Source organism: Elephas maximus, chromosome 15, assembly GCF_024166365.1.
Source record: "Elephas maximus indicus isolate mEleMax1 chromosome 15, mEleMax1 primary haplotype, whole genome shotgun sequence".
In the NCBI taxonomy this organism is placed as follows: Eukaryota; Metazoa; Chordata; class Mammalia; order Proboscidea; family Elephantidae; genus Elephas; species Elephas maximus.
In genome coordinates this window covers 32810849-32833528 of record NC_064833.1, presented here as the reverse complement: position 1 = coordinate 32833528, position 22680 = coordinate 32810849, and the positions used below count along the sequence as shown (strand labels likewise).

Below are 22680 nucleotides of genomic sequence, written 5' to 3'. Positions count from 1 at the left end.
CTTGGTGATAGAAACAATGCCAGAGATCGAATGATAGAATTTTGCAAGACCAACGACTTCTTCATTGCAAATACCGTCTTTCACCAACATAAAGGGTGACTATACACATGGTCCTCACCAGATGGAACACACAGGAATCACATTGACTACATCTGTGGAAAGAGACGATGGAAAAGCTCAATATCATCAGTCAGAACAAAGCCAGGGGCCGACCGTGGAACAGAGCATCAACTGCTCATACACAAGTTCAAGCTGAAACTGAAGAAAATCAGAGCAAGCTTACGAGAGCCAAAATACAACCTTGAGTATATCCCACCTGAATTTAGAGACCATCTCAAGAATAGATTTGATGCATTGAACACTAGTGACTGAAGACCAGACGAATTGTGGAATGACATCAAGGATATCATACATGAGGAAAGCAAGAGGTCATGGAAAAGACAGGAAAGAAAGAAAAGACCAAGATAGATGTCAGAGGAGACTGAAACTTGATCATGGATGTCGAGCAGCTAAAGCAAAAGGAAGAAGTGATGCAGTTAAAGAACTGAACAGAAGATTTCAAAGGGTGGCTCAAGAAGACAAAGCATTATAAAGACATGTGCAAAGAGCTGGAGATAGAAAACCAAAACGGAAGAACATGCTTGGTGTTTCTCAAGCTGAAAAAACTGAGGAAAAAATTCAAGCCTCAAGTTGCAATAGTGGAGTATTCTATGGGGAATATATTAAATGATGCAGGAAGCATCAAAAGAAGGGGGAAGGAATACAGAGAGTAATTATACCAAAAAGAATTAGTTGATGTTCAACCATTTCAAGAGGTAGCATGTGATCAGGAACCAATGTTACCAAAGGAAGAAGTCCAAGCTTCTCTGAAGGCATTGGTAAAATACAAGGCTCCAGGAATTGACAGAGTATCAACTGAGATGTTTCAACAAATGGATGCAGTGCTGGAGGTGCTCACTCGTCTATGCCAAGAAATATGGAAGACAGCTTCCTGGCCAACTGACTGGAAGAGATCCATATTTATGCCTATTCCCAAGAAAGGTGATCCAACCGAATGCAGAAATTATAGAACAATATCATTAATATCACATGCAAGCAAAATTTTGCTGAAGATCATTCAAAAACGGATGCAGCAGTATATTGACAGGGAACTTCCAGAAATTCAGGCTGGTTTCAGAAGAGGATGTGGAACCAGGGATATCATTGCTGATGTCAGATGGATCCTGGCTGAAAGCAGAGAATACCAGAACGATGTTTACCTGTGTTTTATTGCCTATGGAAAAGCATTTGACTGTGTGGATCATAACAAATTATAGATAACATTGCCAAGAATGGGAATTCCATAACACTTAATTGTGTTCATGAGGAAGCTTTACACAGATCAAGAAGCAGTTGTTCGGATAGAACAAGGGGATACTGATTGGTTCAAAATCAGGAAAGGTGTGCATAAGGGTTGTATTTTTTCACCATACCTATTCGATCTGTATGCTGAGCAAATAGTCCGACAAGCTGGACTATGTGAAGAAGAATGGGGCATCAGGATTGGAGGAAGGCTCATTAACAACCTGCATCATGCAGATGACACAACCTTGCTTACTGAAAGTGAAGACGACTTGAAGCACTTACTAATGAAGGTCAGAGACCACAGCCTTCAGTATGGATTGCAGCTCAACATAAAGAAAACAAAAATTCTCATTACTGAACCAATAAGCAGCATCATGATAAACGGAGAAAAGATTGAAGTTGTCAAGGATTTCATCTTACTTGGATCCACAATCAACAGTCATGGAAGCAGCAGTCTAGAAATCAAACAACATGTTGCATCGGGTAACTCTGCTGCAAAGGACCTCTTTAAAGTGTTGAAAAGCAAACACGTCACCTTGAAGACTAAGGTGCACCTGACCCATGCCATGGTATTTCCAATTCCATCATTTACATGTGAAAGCTGGACAATGAATAAGGAAGACCGAAGAAGAATTGATGCCTTTGAATTGTGGTGTTGGCAAAAAATATTGAAAATATCATGGACTGCCAAAAGAATGAACAAATCTGTCTTGGAAGAGGTAGAACCAGAATGCTCCTTAGAAGCAAGTATGGCGAGACTGTGTCTTACATACTTTGGACACATTGTCAGGAAGGATCAGTCCCTGGAGAAGGACATCATGCTTGCCAAAGTGCAGGGTCAGCAGAAAAGAGGAAGACCCTCAATGAGGTGGATTGACACAGTGGCTGCAACAATGAGCTCAAGCATAACAAAGATTGTAAGGATGGCGCAGGACCAGACAGGGTTTCAATCTGTTGTGCTAGAGTTGCTGTGAGTCAGAACCGACTCAATGGTACCTGAGAACAACAACAACTTCCTGTATAAACTGAAATTCTTGAGGGTAGGTATTGTATCTTTGTCATCTTTAAATTTCCAGCTTCTAACAAATGTCCAGACATGGGAGTAGCTCAATAAGTAAAAATGAATTAGTTAGGTGAAATACGAGTTGTCTTTTCATGTTCTTTGCCCATTTATCTATTAGATAGTAGTACTTTTTTTTTTTTTTTTATTGATTTGTGAAATAGTTTAGAAAGATGGTTAATCTTTGGCCATCATATATACCATGATTATTTTTCTCATTTTCCTATTTACTTTTAAATCTTCTGGTTCTTTTGAAAACTTTATAGACTTTACCACAGTTCTATGCACAAATGTAACACTTGGAAAATAATTATTCAGTTAAATGAAAATGTATTTGTAAAATTTATTGTTACTTTAAGGAAAAGTAAAATTATACCTGTAAATTCATGTTCAGAATATCATATGTCATAAAATGCTTTTCTATCTTAAAAAAATGAAGTGTTCAAAATGGAATAAAATAAATATGCCAAAAATATGTAATGTCTATATGAAGTCTGAAATTTTTTTGTTAAAATTTTTACAGACACAGTCAACGAGAGAATGAAAAAAGGACCATTGCGTCTGTATCTGCTGATGGCGTAAACATAACACTAACCAACCCACTAAACTACTCACACTTAGGAACCACTGTCACACTCCCTGATGGAACTTTGTTTGAAGCAAGAGCAGAAGTTGGAATTCTTACAAGAAATATCTTAATAAAAGGATCTGGTAATGTGGAGTGGAATGACAAAATTCCAGCATGTCCTGATGAGTTTGACACAGGTAACTTTAGCAGCAATAGGGTGGCTGGTATAACCATGCTACAAATGTGCAAAGTTTATTTGACTAATATTGAGATACAAGATTTTAATTTCAAACTGCAAGTTGCTGTCTTGTAAGTATAATTAAATGTTGAAAATATGAAATGCTAACGGTGTTTTTAAGGAGGGGTTCTGGGTCTGTGAATTGGCTTGGGCCTAGGAAATAAGAAGCAGCAAATTTCCACTTGGACAACTTGAGTTAGATTTCTGTCCCCAAGACCTATATGATTTTTCTGCCTATATATATGCCAAAGAGCACTATAGTGTGCTATCGATCTATTTCATGTTTTGGAACCACAAGATCAGTCAGCTGTCACCACAGATCACTGCAGGTCTGAACACTTTGATTGTCCTATGACTTGTAATTAGTGTGGTAATTAAGCCTACCTTTATATCTGATGGAGTTCCTTGGTGGTGCAAACGACTGCTAACAGAAAGCTTGGTGGTTGGAGTCCACCCAGAGGCTTCTTGGAAGAAAGGTCTGGCTCTCTACTTCTGAAAAATCAGCAATAGAAAACCCTGTGGAGCACAGTTCTACTCGGACGCGTATAGGGTCGTCATGAGTTTGAGTTGACTTGACAACTCATCTGATGGGGTTTTTCTATATGATGTTTAAGGCCACCTCCTGAATTTTACCACTTTTGGTTCCCATTTTGCCCACTGAGATCAGGGAACCCAATTCCATTGCAGCATCCTCTACCGGCATCTCTGGCCATCACAGAACAGTCACCACGCAGCTCGTCAAAGGGCTAATAAAAACAAGATGCTGTTACCAATGCTAGGCCTGAGTTGGTGAGGGGAAGGAATAGTTACGTTAACCCAGTGACAGAGAAAGGTGTATGAAGAGGGCTGCCTGAGAGAAGTTGTGCCCTTTGGTTGAGGGAGGCAGGAGCCCAGGGAAACCTTTTTGCCCCAGGGGAAGACCCAGGGGAATAAATACCTTAATTTCACTTTTCTCTCTTCCTTTTTTCCCTTCTTCTGCTTATATAAAGGATAAGAGTGAAATTATATGTGAATAAAAAGATACAATTATGTTGAAATGAGAAAAAATATTCATTATATAGTAAGAAGATTATGAAGTGGTTTTTCTTTTATGATGCTTTCAAAAATATTTTTAAAGGAGAATTTGCTACACAGACATGTCTCCAAGGAAAGTTTGGAGAAGAAATAGGAAGTGACCAGTTTGGAGGCTGCATTATGTTTCATGCTCCTGTACCTGGTGCTAATATGGTAACCGGAAGAATAGAATATGTAGAGGTAAGAGGCATTATTATTAAATCACAGTGGTTTGCCAGCGTGTATTCATACAACAAAGAGGTATTTAGCTCCTTTGGTTTGTCAGATGCTACTTATAATCATGTAGAGGAGACAGATAAATAAAAAATATTGATACACCCATTATAATTTTATATGTTATATGAATAAATGTAAGAATATCTAAGTTTCCCTAAGAGCTTAGGAGCTTCTCTGCATCTTATTCACATTCAGTCTATCTAATCAGGTTTCAGCATAGCTCCTGTCAAGCATCCAGTAGAAAAAAGGAAGAAAAGAAGGAAGGAGGGAGACAGGGAGGCAGGCAGGGAGTAATGAAAGGGAAAGGAGAAAGGAAGAGAGAGGAGGGGAATGCATGGTAGAGTAGCACCATTTGGCAAGCCCCTGCCTCAGTCTCCCTGATGAAAAGAAAGCCTGAATGGAATGAGTACAGTCGGAGTTACAAAGCAAAGCAGAGAACTATGGTGAAAAAGGAATGAAAGGAAAGGGAACCTGCAGCCCGAAGCATGAGATAACACAGGGTTCTGGGAAGTGAGGCAGGATAGCTGGGCACAGCCATACTGCAAGAGCCTTGTATTTGACTGGGAGTTAAAAAAAAAAAAAAAAAAAATTTATTTATTTTTTATTATAGATTTACATTCAGTTCATACAGCAGGTTGTTTTTCATGGAGATGCTTTTCCTTACTGAAATGAAAGAACTGTACACCCTTAGAAGATGAAATGTGAAAGGCTATTATGTGTTAGGTGTCATTGATTCAGTTCCAACTCCTAGCAACCCTATGTACAACAGAAGGAAACACTGCCTGGTCCTGCACCATCCTCACAATTACTTTGCTTGAGCTCATTGTTGCAGCCACTGTGTCAGTCCATCTCACGGAGGGTCTTCCTGTTCTTTCACTGACCCTCTACTTTACCAAGCATGATGTCCTTCTCCAGAGACTGGTCTCTCCTGGTAACATGTCCAAAGTACATGAGACAAAGTCTTGCCATCCATGCTTGCAAGTACTCTGGCTGTATTTCTCCCAAGACAGACTTGTTTATTCTTCTGGCAGTCCATGGTATATTCTCTAACACATAATTCAAATGAATCAATTCTCCTTCAGTCATCCTTATTCATTGTCCAGCTTTCACATGCATATGAGGTAATTGAAAATATCATGGCTTGGGTCAGGCGCACCTTAGTCCTTAAAGTGACAACTTTCCTTTTTAACACTTTAAAGAGGTCTTTTGCAGCAGATTTGCCCAATGCAATACTTCATTTGATTTCTTGACTGCTGCTTCCATGGGCATTGACTGTGAATCCAAGTAAAATGAAATCCTTGACAACATCAGTCTTTTCTCCGTTTATCATGATGTTGTTTATTGGTCCAGTCGTGAGGAGTTTTGTTTTCTTTATGTTGAGGTATAATTCATACTGAAGGCTGTAGTCTTTGATCTTCATCAGTAGGTGCTTCAAGTCCTCTTCACCTTCAGCAAGCAAGGTTGTGTTATCTGCATATTGCAGGTTGTTAATGAGTCTTCAGTCCTGATGCCACATTCTTCATATAGTTCGGCTTCTCAGATTCTTTGCTCAGCATGCAGATTGAATAAGTATAGTGAATGGGTGCAATCCTGACACACCCCCTTCTTGATTTTAAACCATGCAGTATCCCATTGCTCTGTTCAAATGACTGCCTTTTGGTCTATGTACAGGTTCTGCATAAGCACAGTTAAGTGTTCTGGAATTCCATTCTTTGCAATGTTATTGATAATTCGTTGTGATCCGCACAGTCAAATGCCTTTGCATAGTCAATAAAACACAGGTAAACAGCTTTCTGGTATTCCCTGCTTTCAGCCAAGATCAATTTGACATCAGCAATGATATCCTTATTACATGTCCTCTTCTGAACCAGGGTTGAATTTTTGGCAGTTCCCTGTCAATGTGGTACAACTGCTTTTGAATGATCTTCAGCAAAAATTTACTTGCCTGTGATATTAATGATATTGTTCAGTAATTCCCTTCTTCGGTTGAAACACCTTTCTTTGGAATAAGCATAAATAGATTTTTTCCAGTCAGTTGGCCAGGTAGCTGTCTTCCAAATTTCTTGGCACAGACATGTGAGCACCTCCAGCACCGCATCCATTTGTTGAAGCATCTCAGTTGGTATTCCATCACTTCCTTGAGCCTTGATTTTCACCAATGCCTCCAGTGTAGTTTGTACTTCTTCCTTCAATACCATTGGTTCTTGATCATATGTCTATTGTATCTTTTGGTACAGTGGCTCTATATATTCCTTCCATCTGTTTTTGATACTTCCTGCCTCATTCAGTATTTTGGTCATAAACCAAAAACCCAAACTCATTGCCATCAAGTTAATTCCAACTCATAGCAACTCTCTAAGACAATAGAACTGGCCCATATGGTTCCCAAGAAGTGGCTGTTGGATTTCAACTGCCAAATTTTTGGTTTGCAGCCTGAGAGCCCGTAGAATCCTTCAAAATTGCAACTCAAGGCTTTAATTTTTTCCTCAGTTCTTTCAGCTTGAGAAATGCTGAGCATATTCTTCTGGTTTGATTTTCTAACTCCAGGATTTCGCATGTTTTACTCTGTCTTCTCGTACTGTCCTTTGAAATCCTCAGTTCAGGTCTTTTATTTCATCATTTTTTCCATTTGCTTTAGCTACTCTACATTCAAGAGCAAATTTCAGAGTCTTTTGACATCCACTTTGGTATTTTCTTTCTTTCTTGTCTTTTTAATGGCCTTTTGGCTAATATTAAAGATTAAAAGTACATAAATGAGAAAATAACTTATGCGATGATAAATCAAAATAGAGATACTTGAGAAGTGAATTAGTAAATGAAGTAAATCCATGAAAAGTCTTGAAAGCAAGAACTAAAATTGAGATCTTTTCTAATGTGTAGTCCTCTCAGTAACAAATTTTTGACCATACCACTCTCAGTATATGTATATATTTATGAAGTAGGTACATTTATTATGATTAGTTAATACATGAAGGCATCATATATACCTAGAGTGATGTCTGTTGTCAACAGGACTGAATGTAGGTGTATACTTCAAATATTTCTGTTGACAACAGCTTTTCTCCTATTTGATTAGACCATCACTGTTCCTTTTCTTTTTTAATCTCAAAATACAGCTGACAAATAGCTCCTATTAAAAGTAGAACAAATGTCAACTCTTCCACATTTATTTTTGTTTGCTTGTGCTTGCATTATTATTTTTATCTTCAATCCACACTTTCTTTTCAAGTATCTTTTTAAGCTCTTTGCCCATTTTGTGAGGGTTAATGTAATCAAAACTAGATAGGAAAATTCATAAATCTGATAATCTAGTAATATGTAGACTGCAAACCTACCAGCTAGAGTCACAGTCACTGCCTTCATGTTATAAAACCTCCCTCCTCTTGGATGTACCTCACACATGTTACACCTGAGTATGCACTGAGCACAGGTGCTGGGGGTCAAGCCATATACTAAATATTAGCAATGCTTAATTTTTATTTCTTAATTAGGAATAAAATAAACAGAGGCTCTAATATTTCCTTTCCTCATCCCATGGGTTCATACTACATATACATGCATACACACACACACACACACACACACACACACACTGGCCTCCCCTTATAAGGAGCCCTGGTGGCACAGTGGCTAAGCACTCAGCTGCTAACCAAAAAATAAGCTCTTCAAATCCACCCATCACTCCATGGGAGAAGGATGTGGCAATCTGCTTCCATAAAGATTTCCAACCTTGGAAACCCTATGGTGCAGTTCTACTTTGTTCTAAAGGTTCACTATGAGTCAGAACTGACTTGACTGCGGTGGCTTATAGCTTATAGGTATTAGGTTATTGATTAGATCACAGACCTGTTAAAATGAAGCACGTAGTGGTTAATAAGAACATCAACCCTAGAGTCAGACCAACTGGAACATAAGTTTTATGATCATGAACAAGATACTCAGCTTTTCTAAACGTTAGTTTCTTCATCCATAAAATTAAGTTAGCGATAGTGGCTACTTCATAAGGCTAAGGTAAAGAATGTAATCATTCACATAAAATTAACACTTACCACATATCTGGCATGTGGTATATATTCAATAAATCTTTCTTATAAGAATCAATTAATGGGAGAAAGAGTTTATGGAGCTTTATTTTTCAAAACACAAAAGGTTGGTAATAGACTAAAGTGAAAAGCAGAAGAGTCAAAGATGGCTTTTGTTATTCCTTCATTAATTTATTTGGTAAAAAAATATGGCTGTTACACATGCTACTTATAAAGATGAGGTGGGTTGGGGGTTCAACTAACATTTTCAAATGAGAAACATAAATAATATGGAAGATAGACATGTATTAATAATTAACATAAAATTGAAAATATTTTGGAGCAGAAAAATATGAGAAAGACAAATGCTGAGTCTATGTGGATCATAAATACCTGCGATTTCTGGACTTGACAGGTATTTCATGCTGGCCAAGCTTTCCGGTTGGGGCGATATCCAATACATTGGCACCTGCTGGGTGATTTGCAGTTTAAGTCTTATGTAAGAGGCTGTGCAATTCACCAAACCTATAACAGAGCTGTTACTATCCATAACACACATCACCTTCTGATTGAGAGGAATATTATCTATGATATCAAGGGAGGAGCATTTTTTATAGAAGACGGTATTGAACATGGTAATATCCTGCAGTATAACTTGGCAATATTTGTACAGCAAAGTACTAGTCTTCTGAATGATGATGTGACCCCAGCTGCATTCTGGGTAACAAACCCAAACAACACCATCCGACACAATGCAGCTGCTGGTGGCACTCACTTTGGCTTTTGGTACCGAATGAACAACCACCCTGATGGACCATCCTATGATCGAAACATTTGCCAAAAAAGAGTTCCTCTTGGAGAATTCTTCAACAACACTGTTCATTCTCAAGGCTGGTTTGGAATTTGGATATTTGAAGAATATTTCCCCATGCAAACAGGATCTTGTACTTCTACAGAGCCGGTGCCTGCAATATTTAATTCACTTACCACTTGGAATTGTCAAAAAGGAGCTGAATGGGTCCATGGTGGTGCCCTTCAGTTCCATAACTTTGTGATGGTAAATAATTATGAGGCTGGAATTGAGACCAAGAGAATCCTAGCTCCTTATGTTGGAGGGTGGGGTGAAACCAATGGAGCAGTGATTAAAAATGCCAAAATAGTTGGTCATCTTGATGAACTGGGGTTGGGGCCTGCATTTTGCACAATGAAAGGTCTGCTTCTCCCATTTAGCGCAGGCTTGACTGTATCTTCCGTACACTTTATGAACTTTGACCGTCCCAGCTGTGTAGCTTTAGGAGTCACATCCATCACTGGCGTTTGTAATGACAGATGTGGAGGATGGAGTGCAAAATTTGTTGACATCCAGTATTTTAACACACCAAACAAGGCTGGATTTCGATGGGAACATGAAATGGCACTGATCGATGTTGATGGTTCACTTACAGGTAATGCTATTTTTTAATCTGTGACAAAATACATTGGAAATATGTTTTTGTGAACATAGGAAGTGGAATTGTCAGAGAAAACTCACATGAATCACAGATCTAACCCAGTATCCACATTTATAATGATTTAAAGGATATAGACAAGCGCCAGGCACAGATGAGAGACATTTTCTGAAGGAACCCCAAACTGTCAGATGCAGTCCCCAAATATGTCCTTTTCCTCTTGCATTTGTATTTTGATGTTGAATGAATACCAAATTTTAAGCAATGTTTATGGAAACACTGAACATAAAATGAAGCCGTTTCAATTTGCAAACTCCTCCATCTTAAACTCCATTAATTATACAGATAAGAAACTGCTTATGTGAGTGCCCAATTTCTCCAGCCAGCCATGATGCATAAATTCCAGGTTTACTTACATAAGAAATCTAGACAGACCAGGTATATCCTGCTAAAATATTCTGCAGGGCTAAAGTAAGTTACAGGCCTGCTGTTAACTCTTTTCTTCCCATGTTAAATTTAGAATTAGTATTTTAAAGAACATGTTAACTCTAGTACAAAATTCAGTATACTTTGTAGATCAAAGTTTTTTAGCATTTCAAGTTCAGAGTATGTCATATTTTCTGTAAGTATTCATTGTTTCTAGAATTTAGAGTTTTTACAAATGTGTAACAATAAAGGCTTGTCTAAGTAACATCCCAAGGATTTGTGTGTGTGTGATGCATACTGCGTAATACTATATAAAAGAGAGAGATTGACAAGTAAGCCTACAGATATTAAGGATTTACTTTTGAAAGACTCTGTAAGATGAAAGAATATTCATCTGGATATTAAGTAGACTGAGTTCTCAACTATAGTTGTTGATGTCTGTCTCTGATCTAATTGTGACTTTAAAGAAGGAGAACCTTTGGGTGCTTTTGATATAGAAAGCTTTGTGTAACCTTTATTGTTTTACATAGTTCGGCTTAGATTTTTAATGTTAATTGGCAATGCATTGGTTAAAAGTGCAAGTCCTATGGTCAGACTCTCTGAATTTGAATCCTTCTATGTGTCCTTGACCAAATTATGATCCACTTCCCATCACCTACTCTGGCTCTCATTGTTACTTTAAATCCCATGTTTCACCCACATCCACAGTAATGTCCTTCACCAGGGAGTCAAACTGAACAGTCTCTGTATGAGGTCCCCTTGCCCCATGACTGAAAAAAAAAAACAAAACCAAGACTTTCAGATTTTACCAGTGGCTCTATGGGTCATGGTACTTTTACACTGCAGACAGTTCACGAGGGCAACTAGCAACAACAAATGTGAAATAGAACACACATGATTTGTGTTCACTTCCTAGGACACAAAGGACACACCGTCATCCCACACAGCTCATTGCTGGATCCTTCTCACTGCACTCAAGAACCCGAGTGGAGCATTGGATTCCCCGGGTCTGTCTGCGATGATTCTGTCAGCTTTCACCGTTTAGCTTTCAATAAGCCTTCTCCAGTATCTCTGCTGGAAAAGGATGTGGTTCTCTCAGGCTCTTTCGGTAAGTGGAATATAAGAGTTTAAACCACTCATTTAAATATGTTTTTCCTAATTTATGTAATCATCTTCCTGAGTTTTTACTTGGTGTTTAGAACATTGGAAGAAGCATAATATTTATGTCAGAGTCCAGGCAGAAACAAATACACTCTGTTGGGTACTTGAGAAACATTGAATACATGCATGGATCAACACGATATTCTGTTGATTAAGGAACCCCCAGACAATAGTGTAATAGAGAACAGGAAAGTTGACATTGCCCTTGGGGCAAAACAGTAAAAGTATACCACTGTTCCTGCCACTAAATGCAAATGATTTTGATTTTCTTTGCTGATTGAGATTAGACGTAAGGAACATTTGCTAGGTGAATAGCTGTATACCAATTGCCAGGGACTGTGTTGATTTGCCCATTTGCTACAGTAAAGATATAATACCTAGAACCTATGATGTGTTTGTGGATTGGGCTCAGGCCTGTTCGGAGTGTGCTTCTTCCATGGCTCAGGCGGAAGGGACAGCAGCTATTTTGGTGATGAGTAGGAAGCTCTTGTCATTGCATTGGCAGAGACTCAAGAGATCAAACATCCTCATGCAACCTCTTTTCAAGCCACTGCTTGAGTAAGTCCTGCTGATATGCCATTGGCCAAAAAAGTCAACCAACAAAAATAGGGCAGTCTACTCTGCTTTTGGGAGGAGAGAAATATGAATGGATATTTGCTTTACTATAATCCAAATTATTAGAGTTCTTCTCACACTTCTCAGGTTTTTTTGGTAGTATAAGCTTTTATTGGCTCTGCTTAAGGCCCTTTAAAGACTAACACTAACTATAAGCCTAAGAATTAATGAACCTCTTCCCCTTTGACATTCCCCCTTGCATTTTTCTTTTGTCTTTCCCCGAAAGAAAATAAATGATAATTTACTTCATAATCTTGCTTCTAGCTTCTTCCTCCAAAATTTTTAAAGGAAGAGTTTGCTAATTTAACCAAAAATGGAGAGAAAAAAAAAAATAGAATAGGATCAGTTATTCACAGATCTTTCCTTATATTGTAAAAGACCTTTTTAAATCTTCTACTGAAATTGTCAGGCACTGTTTCATCAACAAAGCATTACCAAATTATGTATATATATTTCATAGCATTACCAAGTTATATGTGTGTATGTGTATATATATACACTGTAAATCAAGGATTCTGAAGTATATATATATATATATTTCCATAACAGGTAGTCTAGGTTCCAAGTGTGTTATCATGGTCAGTGTCAAGTGATGGGTCTAATTGTAGCCTAGATCCTTAAGCGCTCTAAATCAAAATTTTCCATTAGTATCTATGTGGATTTTGATTCACTCAATAGATATAAAAGAATCTAATAAAGAACCATTACTTACATTTGTATATACTGTAAATCAAGGATTCTGAAGAATTAGGTTCTTAAAAGAAGTGGGATTATATTTTAGATCAATGGTATTTAAAGAGTAGTATTTTATTAATTTTATTAATATATTTAAGCATTTTTATCTTAGTAGTAGTAATCATCACATTTCCATTTTATCTTTCTATAAGGAACAAAAACTCCAATCCCAATTCAAAATTCCAAGTAAGAAAGTATTTTATATTTTAGTTAAATGTAATATTAAACATTTGGGGCCTTCAGTGAAACAAAGACATTTAGAACATAAATAATGAAATGCTATACTGACCTCTTTGGAGAGTCCCATAGACCACAGCAACATTTCACACTTGCACCTGCAGATAAGTAGAATAATTTTCTGAGTTGAGATTGCTATTATTTGCTACTTGTTTTGTGTTTTCCTGCAGGCACAAGCATTGTTCCTTTTCAGAAGAAGCGACTGACTCATATGTCAGGATGGATGGCTCTGATTCCAAACGCAGATCGCATTAATTGGTATTTTAAAGGTGTAGATCACATAACTAATATATCATATACATCAACATTCTACGGATTTAAGGTAAATGAAGAGATATAAGATGTCTTCTAATAGTCACAATTGCATAGTAGTCCAATACAACCTACACTTGCGTTTTTACTTACACCAGTTGTTAGACTCAGAATGCCCTTGCCTCACGTACAAAATCAAAAAAACTCTATGCTGCTGAGTCAATGCCTACTCATAGAGACCCTATAGGACAGGAGAATTACCCCATAGGGTTTCTGAGGAGTGTCTGGTGGATTTGAACTGCCAACCTTTTGGTTAGAAGCCAAGTTCTTAACCACTGCCGCCACAAGGGCTTCCTCGCCTCACATAACCATCTGTTAAGATCCTGCATACGCTTCGTGACTCACCCCAAATCATCTCTCCTCTAAGAAGCAAGCCAAAAAAAAGCCTCCATTGAGAATCAGATATAAGCATTCATTCTGTCGTATTCCTGTAATACTAAGTTTCTGCCCGTTATTGTTACCATATAATAACTAACGTTTATTGAGCGCTTATGATGTCTTAGATACCAGTTAAGCACTTCACTATTTGTATTATGAAATACATCAAACGTACAGAAAATCATAGAAGATAACAAGCCAACTCTCGTATCCCCACCACCTAACTCTCTCTGAATCTAATATTTTATAAATATTTACTTTAAAGTTTTTTTTTTAAAGAAATAAAATATAGGTACACGAGTCCTCTGTATGACTTACCTTGGTTTCATTTCTCTCCACATTTAATGTTAATCAGCATCTGAATTGGGTGACCTGCACTCATGTTTTTATACTTAACATTCTGTATGTGTGCAGCCAGAACAATAGCATTCTTTTGCATATTTTCAAATATTATAGAAATAAAACATTCTCTAAATCAAATTCTGTAACTTGGTTCTTTAGCCTATGTTATGGTTTTGAGATTTTGATACATGTCTGCTAACTACTTAACATGTTGTCTTGCTTAATCCTTAAAACTGGGAATTAGCAAGATCTTCATTTTTATAGATGAGGAAACTGAGGTTCAAAGGGGATAGAAACTTATCCACAATTGTGTAACTAGTAAGTGGCAGAGCTGAGATTTGAATTCAAAGAAGATGATTCCAGAATCCACATTATTCTCTTATTTTTTCATTGCCTTATATTTTAATGATTAATGCATATGCCTTGTCTGGTGGATTGTGAGTTTTTAGCATATGTAGACTGTAGTATTAATCTCCATATCACTCATAACACCTCTTACATTATTTAGAGTTACCCACTGTGTTAACTTGGTATAAATAAAATCCTTAACATAAAGATCTCGTTGCTAGACATATCCCATTGTCATTTAGTAAGAAATTCTATGGATATAAAGGTTTGAAGAGAGATGTAGGCTTGAGCCACAAGTCTCCTCAGAAAATTTAAGAAGCATATTAATCAAAAACCAAACTCATTGCCACTGAATTGATTCCAACTCATAGCGACCCTGTAGGTCAAAGTAGAACTGCCCCACCGGGTTTCCAAGGAGCACATGGTGAATTCGAGCTGCCAATCTTTTTGGTTAGCAGCTGAGCTCTTAAGCATTGCTCCACCAGGGCTCAAAGAAACATATTAGGGAGTTAAAAATGAATAAAACACATTTTATTGCTCCCTTGCCTTGAGGAGTTCAGGTTTTCAAGTCATTATGTCAGAATGTATGTGTGTGTGCGCACGCATGTTCACACACACGCTCTGTCACCTATCTATCTATCTTTCTGTCTGTCTATACCTAGAGATCCCCTATGTGAGCCTTAACTGAGTAACCCTTTCATTGCCTTAGTACCCATAACGACCCTCTAGGACAGAGTAGAACTGGCCAGTAGGGTTTCCAAGGAGTAGTTGGTGGATTTGAATTGCTGACCTTTTGGTTAACAGCTGTCACACTTAACCACTGGGCCACCAGGGTTCCAGTACTACAGCTAGCATTATTGCCATAAACCAGAAACCCAAACCTGTTGCTATGGAGTCGATTCCAATTCATAGCAACCGTATAGGACAGAGTAGAAATGCCCCATAGGGTTTCCGGCTGGTGGATTCACACTGCCGACCTTTTTGTTAGCGGCCGAGCTGTTAACCACTGTGTCACCAGGGTTTCAGGCATTATTGTCATAGACATGTAAAGTGTTAATAAGTAAAATATGAAACAAGGGCAAGATGAAAAGCAAATTAAAATCAAAACTTTAATTTTTAATTTAAGATGGGGTTAATTTTATGTGATAAAATTAATGTATATTATGCACAGTATTAACTCATAAAACAAGTAATGTTTTGCTGCAAACTTTTATAGGAAGAAGATTATGTAATCATATCTCATAATTTCACTCAAAATCCTGTTATGTTTAATATTGTTGATATGAGGAATGCCTCTTCAAATGCATTGGATTGGAACACTAGCAAGAATGGAGACTGGCACCTTGAAGCAAACACTAGTACTTTATACTATTTGGGTATGTATTTACTAGGCAGATGTGATCATTTTTATCTAGTGCTTTGTCTAAAGGATGAGAAAAATTACTTAATGGGCAACTAGGTGTTATACAGTACCCTGTATATAACAGGATTCAATAAATGTTTGTTGAATAAAAGATCTGGAGACTCTGAATTTATTATATAGAAAGCTTTGACTTGAATTAAGAACACAAATTTTATGCCTGGAGATGACACCAGCACTCTTATTCGTGGTCCCAAGACTTGTAGTTCACAGAATTGGAGGAAATGTTGAAACAGAAACAGACATATTCTTTTTGTTTGTTTTTATTATTTAATTGCCTTTGGAAAATAAAATATTTAAGAATAAACATTTATTTGAGGTTCTGCAGTATTTTTATCAAGATATTTTTATTACGTGTTTCTCAACAAAACATGTACACTTTGGCAGAATTTCTCCATAACTATTCCATAAATTTGAATTATACCAAGCTATTTTATCTGGAGACTATATTCCAAAAATGCCATGATTTTTGGCATTCAAGTACTTTGATTCAAGCGCTTTGACACTCATGTTAATTTAAACTGCTTTTACTTTACTTTCAGTGTCAGGAAGAAATGACATCCAGCAGAGTCAGCCTATTTCTGGGACACTGGATCCTGATGTGAAAGATGTCACTATTAATTTCCAGGCTTACTGTTGTGTTCTCCAGGACTGCTTTCCTGTACAGCCCTCATCAAGAAAACCACTTCCCAGGAAGCGACCAGCCACATATAAGTATGCAAGCCTTTCGTTGTTTAATACCCTGCAGTATGTCTTAACAGAACCCTCTTTCACATGTCACTCATGGGTGAGATAATAATGCGTTCCACCCCCTGTATGGTGCTTTGCAAGTCACAAAGCACTTCTACATGTATTGGTTCACTTGAGCCTCACAACCACCCTGATGAGGAAATGCAAAAATCTCATTGAAATATGTATATGTATACGTAACTTTCACACATAGGAAATGTATCTATGTATATGTATATGTGTGTGCGTGTGCGTGTGTGTGTGTGTGCAAGTTACTGGAAATCTCAGATTTGCAGAACTTTAGATGTGAATTGTTAGATCCTGCCCAACTCCCATATTATACAGCTGAGAAAGCTGGAGCACAATGACCTTACGCAGATTATCTGAGATCACAGACTGCCTTGATGACACATCCAGTACGACACCAGAAACTAAGTCTTCTCATTAGTTCAATACTTTCTTAGCACGTGGTGTCTCTTTTTCTGGAATAGCACTCCTGGTCAAATCTCATTATAGTTTATTTAAAATATTTCACCTCTTAACTATATGCTAATTTTTCCAGTCAAAAATAATTTTTCTGTCTTTGGAACTTGTGTAGATCTTTACTGTTTCTTCCCATGTGAAATATAACTTTTTACCTTGTATTACAGTGTATTTTTGATATTTTTTCTAACTTTTTTTCCCACTAGACTGTAAGAACCTTAGAGACAGAATCTGGATTTTATGTATCTTTGTGTCCTCATGGAGTAATAGTAATGATGATGATGATGGTGATCACAGAAGTTTAACATTTAGTGGATACTTAATAGTCCCCTGCATTACCACTAATTGCTATTTATTAGATGAGTTAAATTTTAAAATATATAGATATTTTAATAGCTATTATATAAAATAATAATAACAGAATGTATTCATTCATTCATTAAAGTATATTTATTGAGCACCTGTTATGTACCAGGCACCATGCCAAAGAGTGGGAATTTTTGACCAACGGGTTTCTTAGTAATACAGCTATCACATTTTAACAGAACAGACTGTATATTAACCCTTTTGTAGAATCCCAGATTAAAAAAAAAAAAAAAAGTATCATAGAATTTTGAAAATTTTTTCTTGGGTTAGAAGAGCAACCTCTGATTGTGGACATTTTTCAGTAGGAAAATATCATCAACTTTATAATACTCTATAGAAATCTGCATTGAGATATTTTCTTAGTCATCTAGTGCTCCTATAACAGAAATACTGTAAGTGGATGGCTTTAGCAAAGAAAAGTTTATTCTCTCACAGTCAGTAGGCTAGAAGTGTGAATTTGGGATGGCAGCTCCAGGGGAAGGCTTTCTTTCTGTCGGTTCTAGAGAAAGGTCCTTGTGATGCATCCATCTTGCCTTGGTCTGGGAGCATCTCAGCGCAGGAATCTTAGGTCCAAAGGAAGTGCTCTGCTCCCGGCACTGCTTTCTTGGTAGTATGAAGTCTCCTTGTCTCTCTGCTTGCTTCTGTCTTTTATATCACCAAAGAGATTGGTTTAAGACACTATCTAATATCGTAGATCTCATCAATATAACTGCCGCTAATCCATCTCATTAACATCATAGTGATAGGATTTACAACACATGGGAAAACCACATCAGATGACAAAATGGTAGACAATCATACAATACTGGGAATCATGACCTAGCCAAGTTGACAGATATTTTGGGGGGACACAATTCAATCCATGACAGTTTCTAGAAGGTATATTGATGAAAAGTATATTGATGAAGAGGCTCTCTCTCCTCCAATGTAGTTTCAAATTAACAAAACCTTCACCCTAGGTACAATCATGCGCACACACAAACACACACACACATGCACGCACTCGCACACATCACCATCCCATCCACTCCAGAGCAATGGCTTAACCTCACTGACTTATCCTTGACAATTCAGAGACCATTCTTCCTGCCTCTTCCTTCACAGAATCAAGTCAACAATATCTTCCTCTCTCTTTCCCCATGAAATACCACACATAAAGGGCCTTTAAATGGATAAAACATACCTTTCTTTTCAATTTTCCGTTATGCAAATTCTTAAAAGGAAATGGAATAATTTACATTTTAGACAAAATTAGAGTGTGACAAGGATTTGTTGTCATTAGGTGCTGTCAAGTCATTTCCGACTCAGAGCGACCTATGTATAACAGAACAAAGCGCTGCCCAGTCCTGTGCCATCCTCACAATCATTATTGTAGTCACTTTGTCAATCCATCTTATTGAGGGACTTCCTTTTTTTTTGCTGACCCTGTATTTTACCAAGCATGATGTCTCTCTCCAGGGACTGATCCCTCCTGATAACATGTCCAAAGTATGTGAAACATAGTCTCTCCATCTTTGCTTCTAAGGGGCATTCTGGCTGTACTTCTTCCAAGACACATTTGTTCGTTCTTTTGGCAGTCCATGGTATATTCGATACAAAGATTTAGTGTGAGAAAAAGTGATTCAGATTGCGAATAGAAAGGAAATTTTCTTCAATAGAGAAAAAACTATATATGCAGTTTGCGTGTGCTGTGTATTTTACTAACTTCACTTAACATATCCATTTAGAGAAACTATAAACTAATTTGCATTTTATCATCTCAAGACATCTAATTTAGTGCTACACTCTAAGGAGATAGTCATGAAATATATAGAGATAATAGTTAATGGGAATATTTCTCTTCTTCTTTTCAGTTTATGGTCAAATGATTCTTTTTGGCAATCATCTCGAGAAAATAATTATACCATACCCCACCCAGGAGCAAATGTGGTTATTCCTGAAGGTAAACACATAAACATAAATTCATAAAATGCTTGTGTTTATGCAACATTAACACTATGACAAGATAGAAGTCCCGAGAGGTAGCTTTCCACCTTTGTGCAACACATCTTGGGAAAAGAGCAAATTTGAAAACATGAAGTCTATTGTATCCTGGGTACTAAAAGTAGCCTTCTGGGCTTTGTGTGGGTTTAAACCTGAGCATTGAGAATAATAGACTTTCTGGGAGAGATTGGAACCAGTCATTGTGTGGAATGATGGATCATAAACTTCAAAAGCCAAGGCTCATTGGTAAGGTTATCAATGTTTTCCCTGCAGGATGTGGTGCATGGATTATGTTATATTTCTTATATTAAAGTACTGTTTTATAGGAACATGGATTGTAGCAGACACAGATATTCCCCCAATGGAAAGGCTCATTATTTGGGGCATTCTAGAACTGGAAGACAAACACAGTATGGGAGATGCAGCATCTTCTTACAGAAGAGTTGTTTTGAATGCTACCTACATATTGCTGCAGGTAAGAGTGTACAGGGAGGCACGTTGTATTTATATCCCTTTTAATCAAATTCCAAAATGTAGGCAATTTACTGAACAACTAATAAGAAAGTATATTCAATTGATGAGAATAAAATCACAACTCCCATAAAAAATGTAAAGTCCAATATATTTGTTCTTTAAATTGTAGACTAAACATTCCTTAAGGAGTAATTATCACTGAGTATGAAAAAAATTTTTTTTCTTTTTTTAAGGTTTATTTGGCTTCAATTCTACATAGAATATTTGTGTTATGACTGTTGTTTTGTTGTCAGGTGCTGTTGAATCGGTTCTGACTCATAGCGACCCTATATACAAAAGAATGAAACACTGCCCGGTCCTGCGCCATCTTCACAATTGTTGTTATGCTCGAGCCCATTGTTGCAGCTGTTGTGTCAATCCATCTCATTGAGGGTCTTCCTCCTTTTCACTGACCCTCTACTTTACCAAGCATGATGTACTTCTCCAGGGACTGATCCCTCCTGATAACATGTCCAAAGTATGTGAGACAAAGTCTCGACATGCTTACTTCTCAGAAGCATTCTGGCTATACTTCTTCCAAGACAGATTTGTTAGTTCTTTGGGCAGTCCAAGGCATATTCAGTATTCTTCACCAGCACCATAATTCAAAGGCATCAGTTCTTCTTCGGTCTTCTTTATTTGTTGTCTAACTTTCATATGCATATGAGGTGATTGAAAGCACCATGGCTTGGGTCAGGCGCACCTTACTCTTCAAAGTGACTCGTCTTTGCTTTGCAACTCTTTGAAGAGGCCTTTTGCAGCAGATCTGCCCAATGAAATGTGTCGTTTGATTTCTCGACTGCTGCTTCATGGCGTTGGTTGTTGGATCCAAGTAAAATGAAATCCTTGACAACTTTAGTGTTTTCTCCATTTGTCAGGACATTGCTTACTGGTCCAGTTGTGAGGATTTTTATTTTCCTTATGTTGAGGTGTAATGCATACTGAAAGCTGGAGTCTTTGTTCTTCAAAATGTTATAACTAGATGAAGCTAAACTAACACTTTGCTCCAACAAACCAAGAATTTCCAGGAGTGCTAGAAAATATTAAAAGCATTATTTTAAAAAAGAAAACAAACAATATTTCTTAAAATGAATGGACATAATGGAATTATGAAAGCAGGAGCAGACTAATAAACATGCTTCAATTTTGGGAAAAATAACCTCATTTTCTCATAAACCTCAGATGGTCTTGAACATGTAACCATTTAATCAGTTTAATTGCTCTGTCACTCTTTCGTTATTGTTCATTAAAAAGAATAGCTCAACCAAAAATCTATAAGCACCATTAAAAATGTTTACTACCTTCTGTTCGATCTTAGTGACAAAGTCCAGAAACTAGGTGTTCAATGCTTTAAAGGCATATAGCCCATTAGTTAGATGCATGGGCTTTGAATCCTGACCTCACTCTTTACTAGATGGGTAGCCTTAGGTAAGTTTTGAATTCTTTCAGCATCAGTTTTCTCATCTATGGAATGAGAATAATAATACCAGTGCATTGGCTTAATGCAAAGATTAAATGTTTTAATATATGGAAACCCTTACACGTTATGCCTGGTGTAGTAGCATCAGCAAATATTTAAATGATAGCTGTTATTGTTATTATTAACAATGACGGCTCATAAATGGCGTAGCTTGGATACAAGTGTGAAGATTCTATTTTAGATATGATGTAGTATGTTAAAATGCAGTGTAGCCTATTTAAACAGCACTATTTTAGATCTTAGGAGATCTCAGTTCTAGGTCCAGGGCCAATCAGAAGTAGATACTGAATTTCACCTTGGAAAAGTCATTTAAACTGCCTAAGCCAAAATGAATGTGTTGAGTTATAAAACTATGTTCTTTATATTATAAGAAAATTCATTCATTTTTACTAGGGGAGATTACCAGTGACTTCTTAATTCCTTTTTTTATAGGAGAATTTCTTTTCTGCTCAATTTTTAAGTATTAACAATTTTCTGCTTCACTGCAGGGAGGTAGATTAATTGGTGGCTGGGAGGATAAGCCATTTAAAGGAGAACTACAGATTGTACTTAGAGGAAATCATTCTACCCCAGACTGGGCTCTGCCAAAAGGACCAAATCAAGGGTCAAAGGTCCTAGGTATGTGTCTCTATACCAAAGGGTCATATTAGTTTTGAGAATCCACATTGTAGTGGCAAAGTACTTATTATCAGCTCATGATGTTATGAAGCTTTTACAGATATTTATTTACAGTAAAGGATTCTAAAAAGAAACAGTAGAGATTTTAAAAATTAAGTCATGTGACATTACACTAAATAGTAATACGGATGTGTATATTGTAAGCCAAAACACAATTCTTTATAAAAATAATCTATTAACAAATTTCTTCATGTATATTATGTATTTTTACTGTTTTTCTCCATAATCTTTTCTCTATGTAAGTAAAAATCTTTTCATATGTGAGTGATTTTTCCCCTAAAAAGAGAACTTTCCTACAAATCATTCTATTTACAGTATTAATAAATAATCTCATGGATCAGTCAACCCTCCTATCACTTATCTAATCACAAGTGTTCTTGAGTTTTAATTTCCCAGTTGCATTGCTATAGCTATGAATATTCCTGCTTGACCATGGAAAGCAAAGGCTCTAGAAGGGTTTGATGTGGTCACAATTAACAACTACTTTAAATAATATTAAAACCA

The 22680-nt window shown here is 37.0% G+C and overlaps 1 protein-coding gene across 6 annotated transcripts in view; it reads left to right on the top strand.

Annotated features, from left to right (window-relative positions):
• The window catches only part of PKHD1L1 (PKHD1 like 1), a 192827-nt gene that overhangs the window by 122513 nt on the left and 47634 nt on the right, over positions 1 to 22680 (top strand). For all 6 annotated transcript variants that reach the window (XM_049854577.1, XM_049854575.1, XM_049854578.1 and 3 more), the window contains 10 exons: positions 2928 to 3169; positions 4328 to 4464; positions 8938 to 9967; positions 11313 to 11504; positions 13315 to 13466; positions 15741 to 15900; positions 16487 to 16658; positions 19376 to 19464; positions 19832 to 19980; positions 21987 to 22116. In XM_049854577.1, coding sequence (XP_049710534.1) covers positions 2928 to 3169; positions 4328 to 4464; positions 8938 to 9967; positions 11313 to 11504; positions 13315 to 13466; positions 15741 to 15900; positions 16487 to 16658; positions 19376 to 19464; positions 19832 to 19980; positions 21987 to 22116 — 2453 coding nt within the window. The remainder of the gene's footprint in view (positions 1 to 2927; positions 3170 to 4327; positions 4465 to 8937; positions 9968 to 11312; positions 11505 to 13314; positions 13467 to 15740; positions 15901 to 16486; positions 16659 to 19375; positions 19465 to 19831; positions 19981 to 21986; positions 22117 to 22680) is intronic.